We start from the raw sequence: 27,699 nt of genomic DNA on the forward strand, positions 1-27,699 counted from the left end.
CCTCATGTGAAAACGTTCCTGATGCTATTAAATAGGAGAAAAAAAAATTTATGAGTATTGTAAAAGAGAAAAAAGGGGTGACAAAGGCATCCATAGCAGACCAGAGGTCTGGGGTTCGTGTCAATGATGATAGGATCAGGAGGGGTGTCAAAAGGTGGAATAGCTTGCTATATCCCAGACAAGGGAGAAGGGAAAGGGAGTTGTACTTACATCTAGGAGTGGGAGACCTAAGTGGCCTCGGGTTAGAGGGCCTATGTATTTTTTTTTGTCCTGGCCGGACCCTAAGGTTGCATGAGAGAAAACAAAGAAGCAAACAACTATTGAGAATAGAATCAAGAAGGAAGAGAGAGAGAGAGCTGACCAGGGGCAGGCCGCCTATTATTAGTACCTAGGCCTGGGCGAGGTCCCATGCCCTCTGGACTATCTAAGCATTAGGCGGTCCGCCTTTTGGAACAATGCCACTAAATATTGTTGTAAATCAAAATTAATACCTTAGACACAACTTGGGATCTTTACTTTCACTACCAAAACAAATAAAAGAAAAAAAATGTTAAATTTAATACCTTGAGTTCCACATAACCAGTTCTTTTAGCACACACGCGCAAGCACACACACAACTTCCTTCCAAAAAATAATATTAACAAAATTAATAACAAACAATGAGGCTAACCGACACAATCTAAGTCACTCCAATAAGAGATATCTATCATTCATTGATCATATATCGCTAACGATAGGTTTGAGTAGGACATTCAATTACATAAAAGTGCAATAGGTCAAAATTTTCCATTGCACTCAACGGGGAGGTGCAAGTGTCTACCAACACCAAAAATAGTGTAGATTAGTGTTTCAAAAAGCGCTAGGTGGCACCTAGGCGGCCGGGGGGGTACAGGCCGCCCAGTGCCTAGGCGGGTGCCCAGAACATGGGCAGCCCAGTATAATTTTTTTTTTTTGGGTTTTTCTCTCTCTAAAATAGGCTCTAATGGGTCTTAGGTTTCAAATGAACCTAAAACCCACAATTTTGTACCTTTCGTATTAAAAAAAACCCAAAAATACCCTGAACAAGGGGCATTTCTGCCCCTGGGCGGGGTACAGGCCTTGGGCAGCCGCCCGAGCGGCCGCCTAGGCTAGTTCAAGTGGCCACCTAGGCGGGTTCTTGGGCGCCTAGGGATATCCACTTTTTTTGGGCGTCTAGGCCTAGGCGATGCGCCCAGGCCCCCAGAACCACCTAGGCGGCCGCTCAGGCGCTGGGCGATCCGCTTTTTGAAACACTGGTGAAGAGTTCGTTTAAAATATCACTCCATTCCCCTTAAAACAATAGAGATATGAAAAAGAAGATTTGGGCCAACTCTATTGTATTATTTACAATAGAACACAGTGCCCATCACATAAGGAACTGCAAGACGCTGGCATAAAAAATCCTAAACAACGGAATCATCAACCATCAAAATGAAATAATAGGGCAAAGTAGGGGAAATTTTCAGCAAAGAAAAAAAGTAGGCATATCATTGGTCATTTCGATAAAACGAGTTCAGATGATAAAAAATTCCTTAAATCAATCTGGAAGTGGACATTGCGTTCAATGATAAAAACAAATCCAGATGATAAAAAATTCCTTAAATCAATGCAGAAGTGGATATTGAGTTCAGGTTCTTTGGTTAAGGTAAGAGTGAACGTCTTACACATATATATTTAATACTGAAAAATAAATTTAGAAGACCTTGAGTATGTTTTCCCTCATCAAATATAGAAAAAAGTCGGAACTTGATCAAAACTCAAACCTTACTAGATAATTTTTATCCAGAATATCTCGAGCTACAGACCTGGAATTAATCTGAGTCTATAGACCATGCTCTTTACCCTGACCTAAATTAAAGAAACCATGACTCGGCAGGCTTCTCATGTGTAAGTGTTACAAATCTTGTAAATTCAGTGCCAAAAAGACTCTGTTCACAACTTTTTTTTCTAATAAAGACATTGTTTGCAACTTCACATGTATTTGAAAGATATTTTGTAAAGCATCAATTAAGAAATGATGGCTCCCCCGGTGGTCAGTTTTGCAAATAGAAGTGAAATCCTGATTGCAAACAAAAGATTCTCATCCCAAAATTCAAACTTGGGAAGAGCCTTAAGAATAAACATCTAGCGACTAGAGTACAGCTGATGCATTGCATGTAAAAATAAACATACAAGGATTATGACACACCTTATCAAACATAGACAACATTACATCAACTACAGCATCATGATGATTGAATATGAGCAAAGAGAAAAGGGTCCCTAACTTAAATGGAGGCCAAGGTGATTGCAGACAGGGTTTAGTTATTAAATTGGATTGGTAGAAAGCCCATGACCAAGTCGACTGCACAATTTTGGTCGACGTTCAGGCAAGGATGGGATTCAATCAAAGGCGTAGAATTGGATTAGAGGATGCATTTTTGACCCGTCACTCTCCATCATCATAAACAGGACTCCTGAAGGGTATTTTTTGGCCTCCAAAGGCCTAAGACAAAGCGACCCCTTTTACCCTTCTTGTTCACGACTAGGGTATGTAACATGGGTTCAGGATGTCCTGTAGTTGCACAAACATTTCCCACCTTCTGTAAGCTGACGACACTATAATTTTCTGCAACGCCTGCCCATCACAGCTGGATGGTCTCTGGTTATTCCACAGATTCTTCAAGGTCTCCACAGGGATGAGGGTTAACTTGTCCAAAACTAGTATGATAGGCACTAGAATGACGTACGAAGAGGTGCCATCCTTTGGTCGCCATCTGAGGTGCACCACTGAATCCCTGCCATCAAAATGTCTAGGCCTACCCCTTTGTTCAAGTTAATCCAGGAAGCACTTGTTGGACGCTGTTATTGAACAACTTGAGGCCCTCATGAGAAACTTCGTCTGGTCAGGCAGTGGAAAGGACACAAATTCAACCCCATTGCTTGGGATAAAGTGCATAAACCCAAGAAAGAACGGGGCCTAGAGATCAAGAGACTTTGAGACATTAATTTAGCCCTCTTAGGAAACTGGGGGAGGAAATTTGCAGTGAAAGATGCGCATCTGATGAAGGAAGTCATTTCTGTAAAATATGGCACTGAAGAAGGGGGCTGTGGCTCCCCAAAATCCCTCGCCAACATGCCTCTGGGGACTGGACCAGTGTAGTAGTCGAGGGAATAATCAAGTTCTGGAAAGACATATGGATCGGAAATCAAACTTTAGCTGGACATTTACCCTTCCTGTTCTCCATAGCTGCTAACATTGATGCCTGTGGTTGTATTGTTAGGGCCCCTGTTTTTAGGAGGGCACTCTCGGAAGTCAAAGCCACACATCTTACTGTCCTTTTAGATCTACTCCATGGTTTCTTCCTTACTCTAGAAGGAGACGACTACCAACAACTAACAGGATCATTGCAGTTGCTTCCCTCTACACAGCCCTGTAGCATAGACCATCTTCAAACCTTACCTTCATAGGGATATGGTCCGCATCCATTTCCCCCTAGGTCAGGACTTTGCCTGGAATTTGGCCCACGGGGGGGTTTTAACTGTTGACCAGCTTCAAAAGAGGGGCTACCATTAGCAAAACCACTAAATAAAATGCTTGCAAGACGAAGAGACTGCTGACCATCTTTTCCTCCACTGCCAGGCCACCTCAACTTTTTGGTCCGAACTCCTCCGCCTCTTGGTCTACTCTGGGTAATTCCACAGACCACCCAGCAGCTGTTCACGGCTTTCCTTTCTCTTCCCCTACCAAAAAACAGGCCGTAATACATGACGAGCCTCTGTTCTTTCCCTTGTTATTGGTCTTCTTTTTCTCCCTTCGTTTTCTCGCCCATCTCCTTCCTCTTTCTTCACCTCACCATTTCTTTCTCCTATCTTGACCCTTAACAGACCCATATATTTTTGGCACAGTCCACCACTTTTGGGCTAGTTCCTTTGATGCATTGTTTTCCTTCTCAAAACCCTTCCTATTTTTACAGTTTTTTCTTTTTACACCCCTTTTTGTATAGAGCACCCAGCCTTGTCATTGCAATAGATTTCTGTTTCTTACTGTTTTTCTTTTTACACCCTTTTTTTATGGAAAACTAGCCTTGATGGTGGCCGTACAATTTCCTACTTATCAAACATAGCCAACCTCTTCTCGTAAAAAGAAAAATAAAAACTTTGGGATTCCATCACTAAGAACCTTGATGAAGTATTAAAATAATTTCCTAGATGGAACAGGATGGTGGAGTACCTTATATACATGTATTGACATAAAATGACTGAAATAACCCTTGTAGGCAGGACATTAACACAAATTAGACAATCACTAAAATGCCACAATTATGTACATAATCAATGAGTAGTCAATATTTAGCTATATATTTAATAAACACAACTTCTATCAATAGATCCACATGTTATGTCTTCTCTAGGAAATTTCAATTTGTATCAATTGGATAGAGTTGCTTTGGAAAAAATGTATCAGATAGTTGTACTAGAAATATAGCTTCATATGGCATGATAGGAAAGACGGAAAACTCACCATTACAGATGACAGAGAATGCCCCAAATTGTAAAATATTGTACCAACAGAAAGCATAAGAAGTATGCATAGCAGAAGTCGAATCCAGAAGTATCCCCATTCCCTGGACATTACTAACAAGGACCTCCAAGTTAAAACTGCGACACGTGTGATACCGCTAGCCTTGCCCTTGCTTTTGAGGAGTGGACCTTCCTGCACCATAATCCCAAAAAGAACGAGCCAATTAAAAACAACATACATACAGAAGAAATTCCACCTTAAAAGGTTTTGGAAGTTGTAAAAACCATGTAGTTTTATAGAGATTCCTTAGTGAGTGTAATAACAGACATAACTCTAGTGAGTACCTATCACAAGTCCGCTAGCATTCATGTCTAGATAAAGGAATATGAAATATCAAAACAGGGCCTAGAAAATCAGCATAAGTCAGACAGGTGCTCCAGAATTTAAGTATATCAAAACAGTGCCAGGATCAATATTCTTTTTCTCTTAGTGACTAATTTTTCCCAGAGTCTGGTATCTAAAAGACGTGTAATTTAGTATAAATGCATTCGACCGAAAGGACAACGGTCACTTCAGAAGTATATTAACTGGCATGTTTTAAATTCTTCTCTAGAGCACCCATCAGAAAATAATTCCTTTCTAGAGCAATTGCACACTTTATGCAGGATTTCTATGCATCACATTGGAATTATCACAAGGAGTATTAAAAAGTATTTGACAGATCGGCGAGAACCAGAGGAGCAAGAAATCCCATTGAAAATTAAAACAAAGAGAAAGAAGGAGAAGGAAAAAATTCACCTTTTCAGTCAGTTTCACTATCATAGATTCAACTGCGACAGCATCACTAGATGTTTTATACGTAGATTCAAGGGTACGGATCGCAACAGCAGTGTCCATATTAACAGATGAAAAGTCCCCATGGTCATCCTGTTGAAAATTGTTATGTATATAAATCACATAGAAGCCGCTAGAAGTTTAAAATGGAAAGAATTAATAAGAACATTCAACTGAAAGAGAAGCTACCTGCCAATTTTTGCACATGGCTATGATCCTGTCAAAATCTGTGTTTATAGCACGTAAGAAGTGATCTGAAGGACTTTGCATGATAGGACAAGGAAATCCAGCATTTGAGAAATGCTGCATCAACAATCCAACCAGTTTTTCCAAAATAAATCAATATATTGGAAACTTAAATTTCGTTTTTTCTTTTTTTTTTCAAAAGATCATACATATTTCATTCTGAGAAGAGACCTTCTTCACAAGAGAAATACTTTGAATTCTATATTTGTTTCCTCTTTTTTCATAGTTATAAAGTTTCAATTGTTCTATTGTAGGCATGTATAGTATACCACCATCTTCTCTCATCCAGTTAAAAGCACTTGAAAGGCTTTGTCAAAATTGGAAAACCCGTTACACTAACATATAGATAGTCATTCATGAGCCCGAGAGATAAAGAACTAGCCTAAATTTAAATCAATGCACAAGCTAACAAAATTAAATTTGAGGAGAAACAAACCTGCAGGCATGCCAGGGTTTCTCCAAAGAACAAAGTATTTCCATTTGAGAGCAAGCAAATTCTGTCGAACAGTCCAAATACTTCTGTACTGCTTTGGTACATGGTGAAAATAATTGTACACCCCGTGCTGGCAAGTTTCTTTAGGGTCACCATCATAAGGAGTGCAGACACACTGAAGTGAAGATAGACCCAAAAAAAAAAGTTCAAACAAAATGAAGCACTTGATGAATTATCTATAGATACAGGGTAATGTATAACGTTTTAGGGGTAATTTAGATTGTAAACTCTAAATAGCATGGAAATCTTGACTTGGATTGAGAATTCTGAGAGAACCTGTCAAGTTGATAGAGAGGTTCATCGATAAACAATAGGTGTGGCCTCATAACAAGCTCTCGAGCAATGCTGACACGCCTCCTCTCACCTCTTGGAAGGCTTTTCATACGGCAATGACCACCTATTAATTTATCAGAGTAATCCCCCAAAGACATTGTCAAAATGGAATCCTCAACTACACCCTTCTTTCGAGAGAAGAAGCCTGGAAGCTGTAGAAGTGCTGAGTAATAAAGCATTTCTCGAACCGTAAGGGATCCAATCAAAGTGTCTTCTTTCTCAACATATCCCTGCAAAGTTAGATCTATACATCACTAAGAGCCTAAGCATTTCTCGAACAGGTTCATTGATCAAAAAGTAAAAAAAATAAAACTGCAAAAACAGGGGAAAAAGGAGAAAAGTAGGGAAATTCTGAAAAAAAAAAAAATTCAGAATAGTACAAAAACCGATAAGAAATTATACTCTTATAGATACACAAGGTCAGAATCCAAAATTACAAACTATGTCCAAGTAACACACCACATGTCATAGTGCACTCCAATAAAAATACTAATTCATCACGCAATATAATGAAATTGAGAGCAAAAAGTCATAAAGTTATGAAGTTATGTACTATAATGCAACAAAACAATTCACCCTCCACAACTCCACAAGTCAACATCCAAGCATCCACAAGTTAGTTTGTTACTTTGTTACATAACTGATATACATAAAATATACATACATGATAAAAACAAATGAATCCACTTTCAATGCTTTTTGAAATCTCATACATGACATGAGCAGGAACTTGGTGTACTTGGCAACGTTCGCAGTCTTCTGAGCCAAATGATCCTTATACCTGTGTATGCCTCCTTCCTTTATTGTTTTCCTATAATAAACGGACACATTTTTCATAGTTATCTCCACTCGCAGTTGGTACCCCATTGACATGCCCCCATGCTCGGACTTAGATTTATTAGACCACTTGAAGAAACTTTTGATTCTTAACCAAGTAACCAAAAAATAGAAACACTCCCAATCTCCTACACCAAGACCACCCAAAGCCCCAATGCCATCTCCAAACTACATTACAAAATTACCAAACCACGCAAATTAATCACCTGAGTCCATACTTCACAATGACACATCAAACCAATCACAATCCTACATCCAAAAAGATACATGAACAAGAACACATCGGCCATTGCAAAATTATAGACATACCCAATAAGAATAAAACAGTAAAACACAAAGAAACCCTTACTTGTATTGGAAAATATTAAATGAGTATTGAGTTAAACAATTGAACAAGAAAATCAATTATTTGTATAATCACATCAATATTAATATCAATACACAAGATCCTTACTATGAAAATATTTCCACAACGCAACATATTTCAAAGATTCATGTACGCACTAACCACCCAAAACAATATAAAAAATTTATATAAAAACTTTTTATACAAAAACAAAAAAAATAAAAATATACATAATTCATAATATGGAATATTCATCTATCAGCACTCTACATAGTTTCATTGAAGTAAATGAAAACAAAACATCCTAATATTTATATACAAAAGAAAATGCACATAATCAACCAGATACCTAAAAATTAGACTATTAAGGATTTAAAAAAAATTATATTGAACAAAAGAAACAAACCATTGCATAGATTTGAAAATGAAAATCAGTTTTTTGCATATTATTTGCAGGGCTAACCTCAGACTTGGAGGCTTCCATCTCCTACATCTGTTCCTTTGATTGGAATCTGGAAGGAGGGAAGGAGGTCGAAGCTTTTACAATTCCTCTACATCCCCAGAGTGATATTCTGATAAGGGTTCATTCTCATAATGGACGGTTCTCCATTAAGGAGGCATGGAGTTTTATTTGGCGAAAGGGTTCCATTCAATCAATATTCGAAGGATTATGGTCTTCCAAGTGTCACCCCAAGGCCAAATGGTTTTCTTGGCTGGCTCTTCACCATCAACTTCTAACCTTCTCTCTTTTATAACAGAGAGGGATCTCCATGACATCCTCTGGGGAGCTGCTATGCCCCTTTTCCTAGACTAATGATGATAGTGTTTGCCACCATTGGTTGCATGCACATGCAGCAAAAGATTCATCTTAGACACATCCATTGCAACTATGCTTAAGACTTGGGTCACACTCAGGTTTAAATCAAATGGTCTCCTTAATGTTTGGTTATCCTTATCTTTACCACAGTCTGGCTACTATGGGAAGAATGTAATCATCGAGTTTTTCAAGGAAGGTTTCCAAACATGAGCAGCTACTCAGAAGGATTATAACTCATGTCAGAGAAATAGTTGATGCAAAGCTTGGCCTTTCCACTTATCAGAGAAAGCAATCATAGACAACCTGCAGATCACATGGCGCCAGCAAAGAATAAAGATCCCCAACCGGTTGCATGGTCGTTCCCTTCTCTCTGTTACTTTAAATTAAATGTAGACGGGGCTTCCTTTCAAAACCCCTGACGTGCAGGTGGAGGCGGTGTCATATGAGGAGATGATGGGTCTTTTATTGCTACATTTGGAAACCACTTCAGTATGGTGCTTCAAAAAATTATGCAGAGTTCCATGCTTTGCAAAGCAGGAGTAGACCAGGCTATCCAATTGAATTGTTTTCCCCTACAAATTGACTGTGATTCCTCCTTGCTTGTTAATTCATTACATGATCAATGCAAAGCTCTATGGGTGCTCCATACGGTTGTAGCCAATTGCAGACACAAATTCTTTGATCGTGCATGGACCATTTCTCACATATACCGGAAGGCCAACATGATAGCCGATACACTTGCTAAGAAAGCCACCGCCTTCTCAAAAGCCACCATTTGGCACTCTAGACCACTAGATTTTATAGCTCTTCCTTTGCTTCATGATATCAATGAAAAAAATGGTAAGGGGCCTTCTCCTCTACTGATTTACCCAAAAAACACCCCTAAAAATGAAAAAATCAATTTTACTTTTTTGTAAATATAAAACAAATAAACCAAAAAATAGGATAAATTGATTTACTTGGGGCTTGAACTAACGCAGAGACAGTGGTAGGAATCCCTTGAAGAATTGCCACATTTTTTCCATGACTTGGAGTTTTTTGGATAGAGAGAGACAAAGCAAAACTCACCAAACTTGCTCTCTCCAAAATCTTGTTTTTAAACCCTTAAACCCTTCCAAAAGATCAAAGGGAGCAAAACACCCTAAACAATTTCAGAAGGATGAAAAAAGCACCCAAAACTTATTAAAATTACCATTAACGATGAAAAAGAACAAGGTCGATTATCGTCATTCTTGACCCATATAGAGACCAGCTTCTTAAATTTAGACCTGTCGAATCCGCAAATCAAGGCATTGAACCAGATATTTTCCAATTCAATGGCTAGGGCGGTTCTAAAGAAATTTTAGAGAGAAAAATTCTTTAAAAAAATAATTCTGCCCAACACAATTCTTGTGGTGGATTTTTCATTGTATATATGATAATAATACAATGGCGTAATATACACTTTCCTATCTTGTTACATGCCAATATACACTTTCCTACCTTGTGATATTCTCCTCTCAAAAGAAAAGAGTAATACATTCTCCCATCTTATTGAATTTTATTTTTATTACTCCCCCTCGAACTCTGCTAAGGAGCCATTTGAAGCCCAAGTTTGAAGCAAAGATCTCGAAAAATATCTCATGGCGAAGACTTGGTGAAGATATCAGCTACTTGATTGCGAGAGGAAACAAATCGAGTGATAAGTAATCCAAGAGCAACCTTTTCACGAATAAATTGATAGTTTAACTCAATGTACTTTGTCCGCGAATAAAAAATAGGATTGACTCTCATGTAGAGAGCACGAATATTGTCACAAAAAAAGTGTTGGTGGTTGAAGAAGAGGCACCCCAATATCCCGAAAAATAAAAGAAAGCCATGTCAATTCTGCGACAGTGGATGCCATAGATCAGTATTTCGCTTCAACACTTGAACAAGCCACAGTTAATTGCTTTTTAGCACTACAAGATATGCAATTGGAACCAAGATAGGTGCAGAAATCAGTAGTCGAACAGCGAGTGTTTGGACACCCAGCCTAGTCTGCATCAGAGAAAGCATATAACTCAAAGGAACTATCAGATAAGACTCTTATACTTCAGGATTGTGTACCACTGAGATAACAAAGACTTCGCTTCACTACCTGAAAATATGCAATTGAAGGGACATGCATAAATCGACGCATTGTATTAACACTATGGGAAAGGTCAGGCCGTATTATAGTAATGTATTGGAGTGCACCAATAATGCTCCAACAAAGGGATGGACCAAGAAATGGAGCAGAAGTCTCATGAATGTTATTCTTCATTGCCATTGATGTTGAAATAGGTTTGGCACCGATCATCTAAGCACGATCAAAGCAGATCCCAAGCATATATGCTTTATGATAGAAAAATTCCAACCGAAAAATAAGATACCTCTATGCCAAGAAAGTAGTGAAGAGGGGTCAAAGATATTTCATTGCAAATTCCCTTCCAAGTTGGGACATGAACCATTCTAAAACATTTGAATTATCACCAGTAATAATAATATCATCAACATAAAGGAGAAGGATAATAGTGTCTTGAGTAGTGTGAGAAACAAATAGAGATGAATCAGCTATGCTGCAATAAAACCCCAATGATAATAAATATGCACTAAACCGATCAAACCAGGCCCGTGGTGCATGCTTGAGACCATATAACGCTTTTTTTTAATTTGCAGACATGATTGAGATATTTTGAGCCATGAGATTGTTCCATAAATACAGCCATACAGGAAAAGCAATTTTCACATCAATCTGTTTGATAGGCTAGTGGCACACAATAGCTATGATGACACGATCCGAATACTAGCAAGCTTAATAACATGACCAAATGCTTCAAGAAATCAATTCCAGCAACCTGATTGTCATTTTTCATCTAGTTTGGCCTTAAGTCTCTCTAGACTACCATCAGACTTTAATTTAATATTACAGACCCAACGACAACCAATAATATTCATACCTGGATGACAAGGAGCTACCTCCCAAGTTGAATTAACATGTAGGGCTTCAATTTCCTCTTCAATCGCACAATGACCCAACGCGGACTTAATGGTTTTATGTTTAAAAGGGATAGATTCAAAAGTAAGAGCACTAGAGATTCCCGCCATGGATAGGAGAATCTGAGGTCTTCGAGTACCATCTTGAGATCTTGTGACCATGTGATGACGAGAATGCTCAGAGGCTAGTAAAAAATTAGATTGGTTGGTCTCTTGAGTGAACATTTTCATCACCATGATTGTGTGTTGTATCATCCTAGATATCTTGGATTGGTGTTGCAATGGTGACATCTTCATCTATAAAAGAAATTGGAGAAACTAACATTGGTGATGGGCAAAGCAAGACCTAAGGGACCAGATACATCAAGGGCATCCCATATGGGATAGTTTATGTGGAGGTAACGAATCAGAAGTGGAAGGAGTTTATATGTCAAGCCCATAACACTCTGACCATTCTGTATAAGCGAACAACTCCCCCTGAACCTGAGCACTATCAAACAAAGAATTGAGGTTAGCATAAGGATAGATATTGTCATCAAATATAACATGTCTAGAGATATAGACCAGTGTTTTAAAATGCGGCTCGCAACCGCATCGCGAACTGGCACATATGCGCTTTTGACAGACGCGGCCGCATATGCGCCGCATCAGGCCGCATCAAGGCCGCATCCCACATCGCACCACATCTGTTTTCGTGGAAAAAAATTTTGATTTTGCCCCTCATGGAGGGGCAAAATGGTCTTTTTGTAGTTCCAAAGTTTAGGGAAACTGTTTGGGGGGGGATTATACCCCCAAAACGAAGATTTCCAGCCACTTTTGTGGCTTTTTTGCATCAAATTGAAGGAAAAAAAAATTTGGTGAAAATTTGTTTTTCATCCAAATCTTCGATTTGGCGATTGTTTGATACTTGGATGTTCATTTGATGCCTTTGATTGTTGATTTGGGGATGTTAAGGTGAATTTGTGACAAGAAATTGGGGATTTCAGAGGCCGTGAAGAACTCGAGCACTATTTCACAGAATCGGTAACTTTTTATTCCTTCTTGTACAATAATACTGTAATACTTATTTTTGGGGCAATGTCTTCTTCCCAATCTTCTAGTAACAAGGATCCGGCTTGGAAATATGCTAAACTAAAAAATCCGAAAGATAGAAATTGTGTGATATGCGTGCTCTGTGGAAATACTTATATGGGTGGTATTTTTTGACAAAAAGAGCATTTAGGTAGAATTTCTGCGAATGTAAGAGCATGCCCACAAGCTACAGATGATATAAAAAAGGATATTAGAGAATATTTGGATAGATTGAAAAAAGATGAGAAAAAAAAAAAAGAAGGGAATTACTTGATGATTTGCAATTATTTGATGATGTTGATGATGATGATGATGATGATGATATGTCTGAAGTTGCTATGAGGCAAAGGGGTACTCATACTCCAACCTCAAGAAAGAGGGTTATAAATATTGGTGGTAGTGCTGAGAGAAGAATACCTCTCTCTAAGGGGCCAATGGATTCTTTTTTCACCCCTAACCCCGAAATTGTGGTTCAGGAGAGAGAAAAAAACAAAACAAACCACAATTGACAATAAATAAAAGAATGAACAAAGGAAGTCGGTATGTAAGTGGATTACAAAGTGGATTTACATGGCCGGCATTCCTTTTAATGCTATAACTCTAGATAGTTTTGCATGTATGGTCCAGGCAATTGGGCAATATGGCTCAGGACTTATTCCTCCTTCACTACATGAGGTTAAGGAGCCCTTGTTGAAGGATGTTGAATTTGATACAAATAAAATTTTGATTTCTCAGAGAGAAGGGTGGGAGAAATATGGGGCCACTATTATGTGTGATGGTTGGTCCGATGGGAAATCAAGGGCATTCATTAATTTTTTGGTCAACTGCCCAACAGGTCCTTTTTTTGTTAAGATGCATCAGACAAGTCACATGATGGTACATACTTATCTGGCTTGATAGATGAGATTGTCCATTTTATTGGGGAGCAAAATGTGGTACAAATTATCACTGACAATGGTGCCAACTATGCTGCAACTGGGTATTTCTTGACTTTGAAAAGGAAACATATGTTTTGGACTCTTTGTGCAGCTCACTGTGTTAATCTTATGCTTAAAGAAATGGGTACAACATCTTTATTTAATGGGGTGATTTCAAGAGCTATGTTTGTTGTTGGATTTATTTACAATCACACCATAGTCCTAAGCATGATGAGGTCTTTTAAAAAGAAGAGAGAATTAGTGAGACCGAGTATCACTAGATTTGCCACGTCATTTCTCACTCTTCGAAGCCTAGCCGAGCAAAAAAGTGCCTTGAGAACCATGTTTGCTTCAGAGCAATGGAATCAAAGCAAATGGTCAAAGCATAAGGATGGGAGAAAGGCTGAAAAAATTATTCTGAATACATCTTTTTGGAGTCAAATAATTATTGCATTGGAGGTGGCTCACCTTTTAGTGAGAGTCCTTCAACTGGTTGATGGTGATGCGAAACCCGCCATGGGCTACATACATGAGGCAATGACTAGGGCAAGAACTGAAATAAAAGATGTTTTAAAGGATTATGAAAATATGCGCAAGGTTATACTTAAATTATTTATAGGAGATGGGTAACCCAACTTCACAGGCACCTCCATTCAGCCGGTTATTTTCTAAACCCATCCCTACACTACAAGCACCCATCCATTGAGTCAGATCGTGTAATAAATGGCGGGTTCTTAGATGTGCTGGAGAGATTGGTGCCAGACAAAGATATCCAGGATGAGATCCAGAGCCATGAATTGATTAAGTTCAAGTTAGCCTTGAAAAACTTTGGGAGAGATATTGCCACTCGAAATAGGGACACTACAGACCAAAAATAATCTTACTTATCTCTTACTTTATGTATTTCCATTGTTTATTTTATACCCTTAATTTTTAACTATATTCTAAATTTTAAAATATTATACAGCTGTATGGTGGGCATTATATGGAAGCGAGACACCAAATCTACAACGTCTCGCTATTCGAGTGTTGAATCTCACATGTAGCTCATCTGGTTGTGAGCGCAATTAGAGTGCATTTGAGCATGTAAGTCCTTACTCCTAATTCCTTAATCCTTAATCCTTATTTCTTGAATTTCAATTTTCTAATCTAAAATCTAATTTATCTGATTTCAAATTTCTACCACAGCTCCATACAATTTATGTTCAGTATAACGAGCAGCTTAGGGAGAGGTATGAAAATCGCACGAAGCTCAACCCTATTCAATTATATGAAGCTGATGGTGATTCCATAAGTGAGTGGACCATGGATCCAAGACAAGAGCGTGTGTTTGAGGGTCAGGATCTTACATGGCTTGATGTCGAGCTAGCAACAAGGGCAAATGAAGAAGATCGACCTAACACTAGAGCACAAAGGAGTAGAGGAGCTGTTGGGTCTAGTCGCACTCACACATTAGCTTTAGAGGTCGAAAAGCTGACTCAGAGGAGACCGATGAAGAAGAATACATGGAGGCCGTCGAGGATGATATTGATGATGCGCATGACGACTCTCAAGATGACATGTCTGATTGATATTTGAAAACATGAAGTTCAAATTTCAAAATTGACTCTCAAAATGGATGATGGTATTAAGTTATTATTTATTAACTATTAACTCTTCTTGAGCTTGACTTTTGATTTGTATTTTGTAATATCATTATTTTGTGCTTATGGTTGTACTTATGGTTGTTGATAGTTGTGTTTAATTATAGTTGTGCTTATGGTGCAAATTTGTGCTGATGGTTGTTGATTGTTGAATGCTTTATGAAGCTAGTTTCAAGTTTCTAGTTTCTATCAGAGGATAGTGGATAACTGGATACAGAATCTTCGACAGCTATAGTTTTGAAGTTAATCATTAAACTAAAATACCTACTATCACATATATGACCTTCATAATTTTTTTCTATGCATTAACTTATTTTTTTAGATTTTTTAGAATTTTTTTACATTTATTGACAGCATCATTGCGATGCACCCGCATCCGGGCTGCATCGAGCCGCATCGTCGCATCGGCCCCCCACTGCATCAAGGCCGCAGCCCGCATTTTAAAACACTGATATAGACTTGTCCTGTGGGTGAATACAAAACACCTGTAACCCTTATGTTGAATACGTTAAACCAAAAATACACATGGAAGAGAATGAGGGCATAACTTATCTGCAGCATAGCCTCGAAGGTACGGAAAACACTGAAACCAAAACCCCGGAGTGAAGAATAGTCTGGTAGGTGGCCAAATAAGAAAGAATATGGTGAATCCAATTTGCAAATTGGCTGAGGGAATCATGTTTATTACAAAGATTGTGGTATGGAAAGCTTCAACCCAAAACTGTTTAGGAATTCCGGCATGAAACATCATTATAAGACCCAATTCTACAATATTTCTATGTTTTCTTTCAATTATTCCATTTTGTTCTGAGGTTCCTGCACATGATATCTATTGCACAATTCTATTGCACAATTCCTGGACATGATATATATTGCACAATTATTTGTATTAGTTTCTCGTGTCTCCTTTCAACCATACGATGAAATTTCACAAATGCAAAGAAAAATTCAGATTTTCTTTTTAAATGATAAATCCAAGAAAAACGAATATAATCATCCACAAATGCCATATAAAAGTGATACCTTTGATTAGATAAAACTGGAGCAAAACTCCATAAATCTGAATGAATCTTAAAAATTGGTTTCGTATAGGTCTTATCAGTACTACTAAATGGGAGTTTGCGACTTTTTCCCATCTGACAACTAACACAAACAAAATGCGTGTTATTACATGCATCAACATTAATCAATTGTTTAGATTCCAAGTAACATGCTACTTTATTTTGAGGACGTCCGAGTCATTGATGCCAAACATCTTCTGATGTTCTCTTATTTCGATTAGAAGATAAAGCGTCCTTCACATCCTCAAGTGCATAAAGTCCACCCTTTCTACTCCCGTTGGCTAGAGTTCTCCCTGTGCTCATTTCCTTGATCCGAAAACCATTTGATAAGAACTAAAAAACAAGGAAAAACATTTGTAAACTGGCTAACAGAGAGTAAATTCTTTTTTATCTCTTACACCAAAGAAACATTAAAAATGTTAAACTTTTCAGACCCAATATCAATATTTGCATCACCAACATGTGAAATAGTCAATTGCTCACGATTGCCAACCATGATTGCATCTCTACCACTATATGGGAGAAGGTTTTGCAGTTTACCTGGATCTCCTGTCATGTGAGATGAGGCACCAATGTCTGGGAACCATTCCAAGTCTTGGGAATTTGCTATAGTCATTGCAACAAGAGCTTGAGGAATGTCTTTTACTTGGTATATATGATTGAATCGATGCTAACACTTTAATGCAGTATGTCCAAATTTTCCAAAACTTTGACACTTTTACTAGGGCTTCTAAGCACCACCACTTTCTTGGTTTCTCTGAGGCACACAACGTCTCCTATTATTGTTCTGACACGTTTCAGCAAATCCACGCCCCCAAGAATCGAAAAATTGTTGACAACCAAAGTTGTGCATGCCTCTACCTCTGTAATTTTTAGTACCTTTATTACGTCCAAAATTTATGTTGTCCAACAAGGGCCATATTCTGATTTGGATATGAGTGTTCTTCTAAGACAAAAGGCTGATTTCTAATCTCATGGCTTTAAAGAACTGATAAAATTTCATAACATGAAGGAATCGGAGACTTAAGCAGGGCAATAGAAAAACTCTCATATTTTGAACCAAGTCCATTAAGAAGCCAAAATACCTTTCTTTCATCTGGTACAGGTATGCCAATAGCAACCGAATCATCACAAATACTCTTGAACTCTTGAATCTGCATATGTATTTTGATAGAGTCGAATTCCCTTTATCGCAGAGTTGGAGTTGCTAGGTAAGTTGGAACTCCCTAACTTGAGAATTACCTGCATAGGCATTCTTCAAAGCCTTCCATACTTCTGTAGAAGTCTTAAGGCCAACCACAAGACTAAGACACTCTTCTGACAGTGTCCCTGTGATCCAAGCTTTAAGAAATTGGTCGAACTTTAGCAATTTGTAGTCTGTGTTTTTTATTTCACTCTTACCATCCGGAGACGAAATCCTTTGACTTGGTGTAGGTAATCACCATTTACGAATCCAAAAAGTTCCTGACTCTCAATGAGAGAGAGCATTTGATTTTCCCATAATATATAATTGTTTTGTGTCAACTTAATAGACACAAAGTTTCCTATATTAAGGGTGGAGGGATAGGGATATTTGTTTGGTGAGGATGAAGTGTCCATTAGAATAAAGAGGTATTTTGAGGATAGATGGATCGACTGAGAAAGGTGAGCGAGAGTTTTAAAGAGAGTATAGGAGCTGTGGATGAAGATTAAATTATGATGGGGAAAGGTTTGGTTATGGGCTAGGCGTGTGAGGTTTGGTTATGGATGATATGTAAAGTACGTATGATTGTGGAGAGTATGATGGTATAATGGGGAAAGTACGTATGATGGGCTAGATATGAGAGGTTTGTGTGACACAATGACAGATTTGGTTATGGATGAGATGTAAAGTTTGTATGATGGGAAAATATGATGGTATGATGGGGAAAGTATAATGGGATTAGTATGTAGGATGGAAAAGTATGAAGGGCTAGGCATTAGAGGTTTGTACTTTGTATGAGTTTGCAAAATAGGGACGTCTGAAGTTTAGTAAGATATGCATCAATGAAAGAGTGTTGTATGGATGAAAATAAAAGTGAAGCTCTTTGATATGGTGAGTGACGTGAAGATAAAAGCAACGTGAAAATAGGTACTAACCTTTGGAGACCCTCTATCGACTGTGCTTCTCGAATTGCATCACAAGCAGCAATGGCTCTGATAGCATAAAGAAATTTTAGAAAGAGAAACTCTTTGAAAAAAATAACTGTGCCCCACACAATTCTTGTGGTGGTTATTTCATTGTATATGTAATGATCATACAATGGCGTAATATACACTTTCCTGTCTCTTTACATGCAATATACACTTTCCTATCTTGTTACATTCTCGTCTCAAAAGGAAAGAGTAATACTCTTTCCTATCCTATTGAATTTTGTTTCTATGAGGTTCATGGGCTTTGGACTGACAGACAGGGGCACAAATTCGGTGGTTCTCAATCCAAACCGGTAGGTCCGGTCTGCTCTAAATAACCTAGGATATGATCGTTCACAACTCGCACAGTTTTTGTTCAGTCTTACCACTGCCTCTTTTCAAGAACATAGAATTCCTATGTTTTTTTCTTTACTCTTTAGAGTTTGTTCAATAGATTGAGGACGTTACATCCTCGACATCTAGGGTCATAAGAACACTCATATTTAGGGTTTGACATAAATGATTTTAATATTAACACTTTCCATCAAGCTAAAGATGTGTACATGTGTGGGATATCTTTCTCTAAATAATGGAATCACTAGGAAGGAACTTGGGTGAGAATATCTGGATTATGCAGCTCAAAAGGAATATGTTGAGTTAGACATTCTTGTGGCTGCACCAATTGAAAAAGAAAGTCTTCAGCCACTACAAATGCATTTCATTTTCGTATTTTAAAACAGGAGGATTACAAGCAATATTTTAGCGTACTTCAACTATCTAGCTGGGTGTTTGATATTTACACAATTGTCACGACGAAAGAAATTTAAACTACATAATATCAACAGCCGTACTGTCTATAATTTGTAGTACTTCATCAGGTACTATTCATGTATCTGTTGGTTCAGCAAGAAATCAACTGGTTCTCGAGAAAATATAGTATCCTGATGTCAGTCACAGATTGTCTTGGCATCCTACTCAATCAACATCTCAATATGCAAATACGGAAAAATCTCCACACAAATTGAAAACACCACGATTAACAGCTCCTTCCAAGTATCCAGAATTCTCTGTGTTGCTTCTTGATGGAGTCTTCTTTGAGACTGCATTTACTGACATACTTTATTCAAAGAATTTGCAAAATCAATATGAGCAAATCATAGGGGAACCAACAAGACTTCTTAAACAAAAGAAACAGGACCCCTATACTGAGTGATATCTTTATCCAAATCACCTACATCCTTTGAGCTTCAAGATATTTCCGCGAGAGTCCACACACTTGGAATATATCATCCTGTGTTCTCATTAAAACCATTATGAGTAGAGATCATATTGATCTGTGCCACATTAAGTGGGTTGCTTCAACTTGCACAGAATCTAAGTAAAGGCCCTTTGAGTTATAGTGACTCATTTTATTGAAAGCCTGCCTCATAGGTCTTTTACTACTTTAAAAACAGTACCCACTTTTAATATGGTAAAGGAGAAACTTATCAGCTGTGATCATAGGGATACTGACAAACATTATGCCTTCTCCTCAGAAAGATCTGATTAAAAAACACTGTTCATATTGTGGGACTCAAGGGCAGTTTGGAACTTTCTTATCATAAAATAAAATTTATGACTAAAATAAAATAAAAAGAAATTATCAGAAAATAAAATAAAACTTTACAAAGAAACTGAAAAATAAAAACTTGTGCCAATATAGAGTGATTTTTGAAGAACCCCTTGATTAGCAAGGGTTCACCCTAGGTACCTCATTTAAGAATTTGAACGAAGGTCACCTTCTTCCTGTTAGAAATGTCTGAAGACCCAACGAAATACCATAGTCACCCTACATAAATAGGGTAGTCATTTAAGGCCCAATCTTATGACACTGACACAATCCCCTTCTACTACAAATCGATCCCTCAGACAGAAGGGCAGATCCATAGACTTCTAAGCAATTCAGAAGCCTTCACTGATGAATCGCATATAATTAGCGCTCCCGAATAGCTTTTAAGATTCCTACTTTCTTAATCTCCAAATAAGTCATGCATAATTGCTATGCTGGTTCTGTATTACCCCATGAACTTCCATCAAAATTTAGCTCAACAGAATACTCCATCTGAGCAACCCAAACTATAAGGGGTGAAGCAAGGGAGGAATTTAAAAGGCCAAAATCTTTCAACTCTTGAATAAGTCAATGGCCTTAAATCCTTGAAATTCTCATCAAAGCAGAGTTGCGCGAAATAACCATATTCCTACTCTTCTCCCTACGAACCAAATTTTGCACCCTTTGATCCCTAAAAATACGACTAGTCAGCTCTTTCCAAATACAGCAAATTATGGCCATAATGCTCAATTCTACAGTATTCAATCCAGGTGGGATTGCCATAGAGCAACAAATCACCAGAAGGTCCTCCACAGAAGCCGGGATCGATCATTAAATGCCAACTATGCTATGAACATAGGCATACCTACAATGAATATGCGACTTGTCGTTTCACTCGACTGAGCATAAAATATACACACTGGGAATCTGCATACCTTGTGCCTTTGAAGGCAGTCAATTGTTAATATACTCCCACAGCATGCCGACCATCCAAAAGCTAAACCCGGATGGAGCCATGACCCTAAGACAAGATAATTGGTCATCATCACTTGAGAGGCTATAAAAGGATCTAGCAGTAAAGCATCCTCGACTATCCCAACTCCAAAACAGCCTATCCACCCCTTGAATCGGGACATAAACATCCTCACAACTTAGACAAGAATCTTACTAACTCTCCCATTACATCATCTGAAAGACCCTTCATAAAAAGTCAGGCACCAGTCACCCTGCCCCCCTAACCTCTGTAAACAATCAATGACTTAGTCATCAAAGTCCACACAAATCCCCAATAATGCTGGATATATAGTCCCCAGTGCACTGTCCCCACAATAAATGTCTAGCCTAAATCATATGTTGTGCTCCATCCACAAAACACAAATATAATTGTCTAGAAAAATCATCATACAATCCAGATGGCAACCCAAACCACAGAAACTCTAGTGTGTCTACTCGTAAACCTCGTATTCGAACAGAACTTAGATAAATCATACTTGCAGAGAATAACCTCCCTCTACAACTCTTCACTCTTCTCTCCTACTCACCAATGCCACTTGGCCAAAATGGCTAAATCTTCAGAATGCCCAATCCCCCATATCGCATTAGATGACACACCTCTTCCCAACAAACGAGTGAAATTTACGCACCTCAGTAATCCCACTCGAAAGGATATTTTATTGCAATCTCTCCAGTCTATCAACCACACCAGCTGGTGTTCAGAAAAGAGACATATAGTATACAGGCAGATTATCCAAAGTAACTTTATTAAGTGGAAATGTCCCCAAAAAGAACAACATCCAACCTTTCCCAACATACTCCCCACCACAAGATCCACAAACTCTTATGTGGTTCTCCAATACAAAGTGGAAGCCCAAATATTTGTCAAGAAGAGACCAAATTTAACATCCAAACATTTATGCCATGAATAACATTTCTTCCCCCTTATGTCAACCACCATCGTCCAAATTAATCTTAAGACCAGTCACCACTTCATACCATTATGACGCAAACCACAATATATCTACTTGATCCACATATGCATCTCAAAATATACCTAAATCTTCAGAATGCCCAATCCCCCATATCGCATTAGATGACACACCTCTTCCCAACAAACGAGTGAAATTTATGCCCCTCAGTAATCCCACTTGAAAGGAAATTTTATTGCAATCTCTCCAGTCTATCAACCACACCAGCTGGTGTACAGAAAAGAGACATATAGTATACAGGCAGATTATCCAAAGTAGCTTTATTAAGTGGAAGTGTCCCCAAAAAGAACAACATCCAACATTTCCCAACATACTCCCCACCACAAGATCCACAAACTCTTCTGTGGTTGTCCAATACAAAGTGAAAGCCCAAATATTTGTCAGGAAGAGACCAAATTTAATTTATGCCATGAACAACATTTCTTCCCCCTTATGTCAACCACCATCGTCCAAATTAATCTTAAGACCAGTCACCACTTCATACCATTATAATGCAAACCACAATATATCTACTTGATCCACATATGCATCTCAAAATATACGTGTACCATCCGCAAATTCGGAGTGTGATAAACTAGGCCCACCATGTCCAGTATGAAAACCTGAAACCACTCGAAAATTTGAAGCTCTGCAGAGTAACTTGCTCAAAATCTTTGTAACCATCGACAAGAGCAGTTTAGGTGTAGCATGACAATCACTTCGCAGAGCTATCCTCTCAATCTCGTATGCATGTGTGTGTGTATAAGTTACATGTTTCCCACTTTCTTATAGCTAGTTTTGAAACTATGAATTTCAACCACTACCACCTACACTGAAAGGAAAATGATAGAAAACAATGTTGGGCTAGACATGAAAGTGAAAATCAAACGTGGACAATAAGCCTTTTTATGGCATCCTTGAGCAGAGTTACTCATAAACTGCAAGAAGTGATGGCCATCATATACATGCAAGCTCTATCCACTATAGGATCATTGTACTGATTCATGGGAAACCTTGATTAAAAGCCATATTTCAATAAGCTGAAAATCATGAACTGAAAAACCTACATTACATGCATGAAGAAGGTAGTGAATTGAGCAGCAACTATAAAAGTCTCTGAAATGGATCATCTTTTTTCGCTCAATTACAAAAAAGGGCACATTTCTTACATCATGCATGTCATCCTTGAATAGGGGCCATGCTAATCTTCTCGGTACTGTTCCAATTTTATTGGATGTCTCGAGAGATAAAAATCATCAACTGAAATGAAATGCCAATAAGCTGAAAATCTTAAACTGAAAAATTTATGTGAGGAATGCAGTAAATTGTGCAGCAACTATATAATTATCCAAAACAACTATCAAATTTTTATATTAAAATCCTTGAATATGAAATTTGTCTTTGCATTTGTGTAGGATATGGAAAACCTAAGCTTAAACTTAATATACCAAAACTACAAAACACAGAGGTCCCACTAATGCATGGACACTTACAGTTAATGAAGAGGCCAGGTTGCACCCACCATGTGTATTAGAAAATTATAAGCATCCCCTTCAGTTTTTAACTTTTTTCTATTAAAATACTTTTGCAAATTCTGGAAATGCCAGGGATCACTATAATGATAAATGAACCAAATATTTTCATTCAAAACAACATTTCTTTGATTCAAAGCATATCTATCAAGATCAGCACTAACCATGAACGTTATCCAATAAAGTAATTAAGAGGAGAACATAATACAGAAGGAGGGAAAAATCTCAAGCCACTAAGAGTTTGTTCTTGTGAAAATGACAAGTAAGAATAAACCATTGATATAAGTAAACAATTGAACAAAATCAGTCACTTACATATGACCCATACTGAAGCCTCGTTTTAACCCCATTCACAAGCACCTCTCCATACATTTTGGCTGAATCAGGCAATCTTCCTAAATGAAAAAGGAAAAAGGACCATCACTCTTTTAACACTGAACAATCTCGAAAACAGATACCCAGATAGCAAAAAAATTTGTTTTCATACGCCAGATTGCAAACAATCTCTAAAATGCATTACTAGATTACCATGGAAATAGCAAATAATCACGTATCCATCTCTCTCTCTCTCTCTCTCTCTCTCTCTCTCTCTCTCTCTCTCTCTCTCTCTCTCTCTCTCTCTCTCTCTCTCTCTCTCTCTCTCTCTCTCTCTCTCACACACACACACAACTCCAGAAACCAAACCTGCAATCGCCCTTAATAATGTCGACTTCCCCGATTTCGCAGGACCCATTATCACAGTGAGGGTCCCAGGCAAAGCATAGCCATTAGAACTCTTCACAACCTTATCAGAGTACCTCATCTTCCCCTTTATGGTGACAGTGAGGTCCTTCCAAACAAGAGAAGCCCCTGCTATCCTCCGAACAGGCGTCGAAGTCCCCTGCAATGGAGGAGAGGGAACAGATCCACTGTTGATTTTAGACAGAGAAGGAGACATGGTTTCCACATTAATTGAATCGCCTGCATCTTCTTCGCGTCGTGGATGATCAGTCTCTGCATCTTCCCATTCTGGAGAGTCCTCAAATGAAATGGGTTGCTTGCTTGATCCTGGTTTTCTCAGATAGAAGAATGAACTTGATGGAACCCTACTAGTCGCAGGGCTACTTGCGGATGAAGATGAAGATCTATAATGATCTGAAGAAGCTTGTATTTCTTCCATTTTCTTTTTTCTTCAGATAAACCTACAAGTCCATGTGCTCAGAGCTTCATCTGAAATAAAAAAATGCCACAAAATGAAGAAATGGAGAGAACCTCTGTGATTATTACATGTATTTCAAAAACCCATCACTCTATTGCACTAGTTAGAGAGAGAAACCAAATGTCACAAAATGAAGAGAAGAGAAAGTGCCTGCAACCATTCTGTATACTTTCAGAACTCCATTAGAGAGAGAAATGCACTGTTACAGTAAAAAAGGAACCAGTAAGAGAAAACAAGCAGCTTCTCACAAACGCAAACCCTAAAATGATTGAGAGAGAAAATATCAGTAACCATTTCTTTCTCCCCACTCCAAAACGAAACCTATCTTCGCCAAAAACCCAAAACCCAATATGTTTCGAGAGAGAAATCTACTCTCTCTGTATCTCATTGCTTCAAACCCGAAAAGCAGAGAGCGAAAAGAAAGCGGTAGCTTCCATGAAGCATCTCTCTCATGTTTACACAGACCCCAAAGCACAAAAATGCGAAGGAAGCACAGGACCCTAAGTCTAGAAAGAGAAAGTGGGCCTTGATGGAAAGCAAGAGAATATAGTGTCAGTGATTGCAATCCAAGGCTGCAATAAAGCAAGATGCAGCTATGAAAAGAGACACGAAACAAACAAAATCGTAAAAACATTGCCATAGTGAGTGAAGAAATAAAGAGTAAGCATGACACTTGTACAGTACTTACCGTTTTTAGAGAGAGAGAGCCTTCTTCGGACACCGTTTTCTGCTGTCTGGAGGGACGAGAGGTTGACTCTCTTTTGACTCAAATTAAAGAGCCCCCATTTACCTTGCTTTCGCTACGCCACTTGTGTTGGGCATAAGAATGGGAAGCAACGGGTCGGGTTTGGGTTTATAAAAAACAACGACTTGGATAGGACACAAAAATTAGAACATTTATGTATTGAATTATATTTCAATGTATGTCATATAGGGACTCAAAACGTATTATCGGCCGACTGGACCCGGACGGAATGGCTTTCGAGTCCAAGACTTGGATCCAGATCGATCTGCTGGGTCCAATTTTTTATCCATACCTGGACCCGGATCAGGTATACCATTCGGGTCTGGTCCATTTCCGCCCCCTAGTCAGATGGCCGAGCCAGCCCTAGTTGGCTAGGTTCTAAAAACTAAGATCTTGGAGACAAAATGTGGCCCGAGAGTTGGGCATGGGCTCGCTTCGTTCGGCTTGGCCCCTATCTTTTTATTTTTTTATTCTTTTGAAACAATTACAAAATACACTTTAAAATAAACTATTTATGCAATTTACACCCACCCCAATTTTTTCTCACATTTTTTTCCCCAAACAACCTTTCATCGCAAAACCCTCCAAGGTAAAAAGTTCTTAATATTTTGACAGAAATGCCATTTTCATACAAACCAAATCAATTCACGATCCCAAATAAAGTAGTGCCAGAGCGCAGTATACTATTGCCAAAGTGGAATGTCAAGAAGCACTGCCGGAGCACAGTACTACATTGCCATAGCGAACTGTCAGAGTGTGTGTTTTCAGTGTCGGAGCGCATTCTCAGATTGCCGGAGCGGACTGCTGGAGCGCGTGCAGTATCACTGCCGGAGCGCAGTTCTCTGTTTGCCGGAACAATGCAGGTTAAACAAAGCACTGTCGGAGCGCACATTGTGATTACCAGAGTGCACATTAGGACTGCCAGCGAGTGGTCCTCCATTGCCGGAGCCGAAGGCCATGTGAAAAGAAACGAGCGTATTTTAGTCTTATTTTATGTTATTTTTGGGTTGGGGCGGTTTTGCGAGGAAAGGTTCTTTGGAAGAAAAAAGTGTGAAAAAAAATTAAAATAGAAGTAAGTTGCATCGATAGTTCATTTTAAGATGTATTTTATAATTTCTTTTTTTAGTTCTACCCGCAGTCCTAGACTGGGAGTAAGTTGACAAGGGGCTAATGGCTTGTAGTGAGAGTGATTTGAACGGTGCTCTCTGTTGTAGACAAAGACAAAAATAAATTTGAGGGCACGTTTCTAGAGGGATGAGAGACAGTGAATGCTTACAAAATTTAGAGAGAGAGTTCTCTTCCTTTGACTGAATAAAGCCTTCATTTATTGTGCCTTCATTTCACTGTGCATGCTGCTTATGGTCATGCGAGGGAAAGGGCGCGAATGTGGGCTTAAAGTAATAAGATAGGACTAAAGTATCCTCGGTAAGTTTTAATAATGACCAAAATACCCACCAGTTCCAACATCCTCTTCGGTGCACGGAAAAGATTTCGGTGCCCGAGGGAGCAAACCTTCTTAGAAGACTGAACTCTAACTGTGGCAATGGGCCGGGTCGACCTGCCTGCCTTCAGCCCAGTCCAAAAGGATTAGGGCTTAGGCCATAAAATGTGGCTTGAGGGCTGGGTTAGACTCAGATAACAACAGCCTGAGGGTAAGGCTGACCAACCGTATTTTATTTTATTTTTTTTCTTTTGTTTTGTTTTTAATTTTATTTAGCCTAGTCCTGCTGGGCCTAGGCCAGGGCCTTTTTGGCTTAGTCATGGGTAGGCCGGGTCTATAACGGCCCTATGGGGACTAGGGCCTGGGCCAGGGCCAATAGTGGCTGGTCAAGGACCAGCCTGTTGCCACCCCACTCGGTTGTTTGGCCTTGAGCTTTGAACATCCTTATTTCATAATTAATAAAGTTCTTGTAGTATGTTCTCACGAGCTTGCTGTGAACTTCTTGACAAAATAGTGCTGTAGAGAATTTTTTTTTTTATTAATATTCGTTATTTTCACAAAAATTTTTAATATCGAGTTCTTCAACACTTGGATTTTGTCCTGAACAATATTGGAGCATTATTTTATTCAAGAATATCTAGTATATGATAGATTTTTTTTTTTTTGCGAAGTTAGTCACTAGGTTCAAGAGATACATGGCTTGAAAATACTCCAAGTGGGTTTTGGTGGGCGAGCAAAGGGGGAGTGTGCTCCCACCAGAGCATAAAATCCTTTTAGTAAATGCCATAAAAAACAAACCACAATTAAAAAATGAGTGTGACTTATATATATATATATATATATATATATATATATATATATATATATATATATCTATATATATAAAAGTAATGATCCTATAGGACCCTCCTCCACCCATATGTGTAGGACCTTAAAGAACCATTACCAAAGTTGATACGAATC

The 27,699-nt window shown here is 38.5% G+C and overlaps 1 protein-coding gene and 1 non-coding gene across 9 annotated transcripts in view; both read right to left on the reverse strand.

Moving 5' to 3' along the window:
• Positions 1-25,349, reverse strand: part of ABCG3 (ABC-2 type transporter family protein) — a 45,311-nt gene extending 19,962 nt beyond the window's left edge. For 2 of the 8 annotated variants that reach the window (XM_088872749.1, XM_020662463.2), the window contains exons 1-9: positions 24,842-25,035; positions 24,701-24,749; positions 24,037-24,561; positions 23,668-23,747; positions 6,372-6,658; positions 6,039-6,210; positions 5,546-5,659; positions 5,321-5,449; positions 4,523-4,714 (exon numbers count right to left, since the gene is read on the reverse strand). In XM_088872749.1, coding sequence (XP_088728875.1) covers positions 4,523-4,714; positions 5,321-5,449; positions 5,546-5,659; positions 6,039-6,210; positions 6,372-6,658; positions 23,668-23,747; positions 24,037-24,511 — 1,449 coding nt within the window. In that variant the 5' untranslated portion in view covers positions 24,512-24,561; positions 24,701-24,749; positions 24,842-25,035. Of the gene's footprint in view, positions 1-4,522; positions 4,715-5,320; positions 5,450-5,545; positions 5,660-6,038; positions 6,211-6,371; positions 6,659-11,388; positions 11,916-23,667; positions 23,748-24,036; positions 24,562-24,700; positions 24,750-24,841; positions 25,036-25,238 lie in introns of those variants that run through there. The other 6 variants (XM_088872750.1, XM_006833087.4, XM_088872753.1 and 3 more) reach the window with 4 other exon arrangements.
• Positions 22,968-23,073, reverse strand: LOC148781355 (U6 spliceosomal RNA). The gene has a single exon (XR_016060044.1). It is a non-coding gene; the product is annotated as a U6 spliceosomal RNA (small nuclear RNA).
• Positions 25,350-27,699: the final 2,350 nt, after the last annotated feature.

Source organism: Amborella trichopoda, chromosome 7 (genome assembly GCF_054954075.1).
Source record: "Amborella trichopoda isolate Santa Cruz 75 chromosome 7, AtrichopodaSantaCruz75HAP2 v2.0, whole genome shotgun sequence".
In the NCBI taxonomy this organism is placed as follows: Eukaryota; Viridiplantae; Streptophyta; class Magnoliopsida; order Amborellales; family Amborellaceae; genus Amborella; species Amborella trichopoda.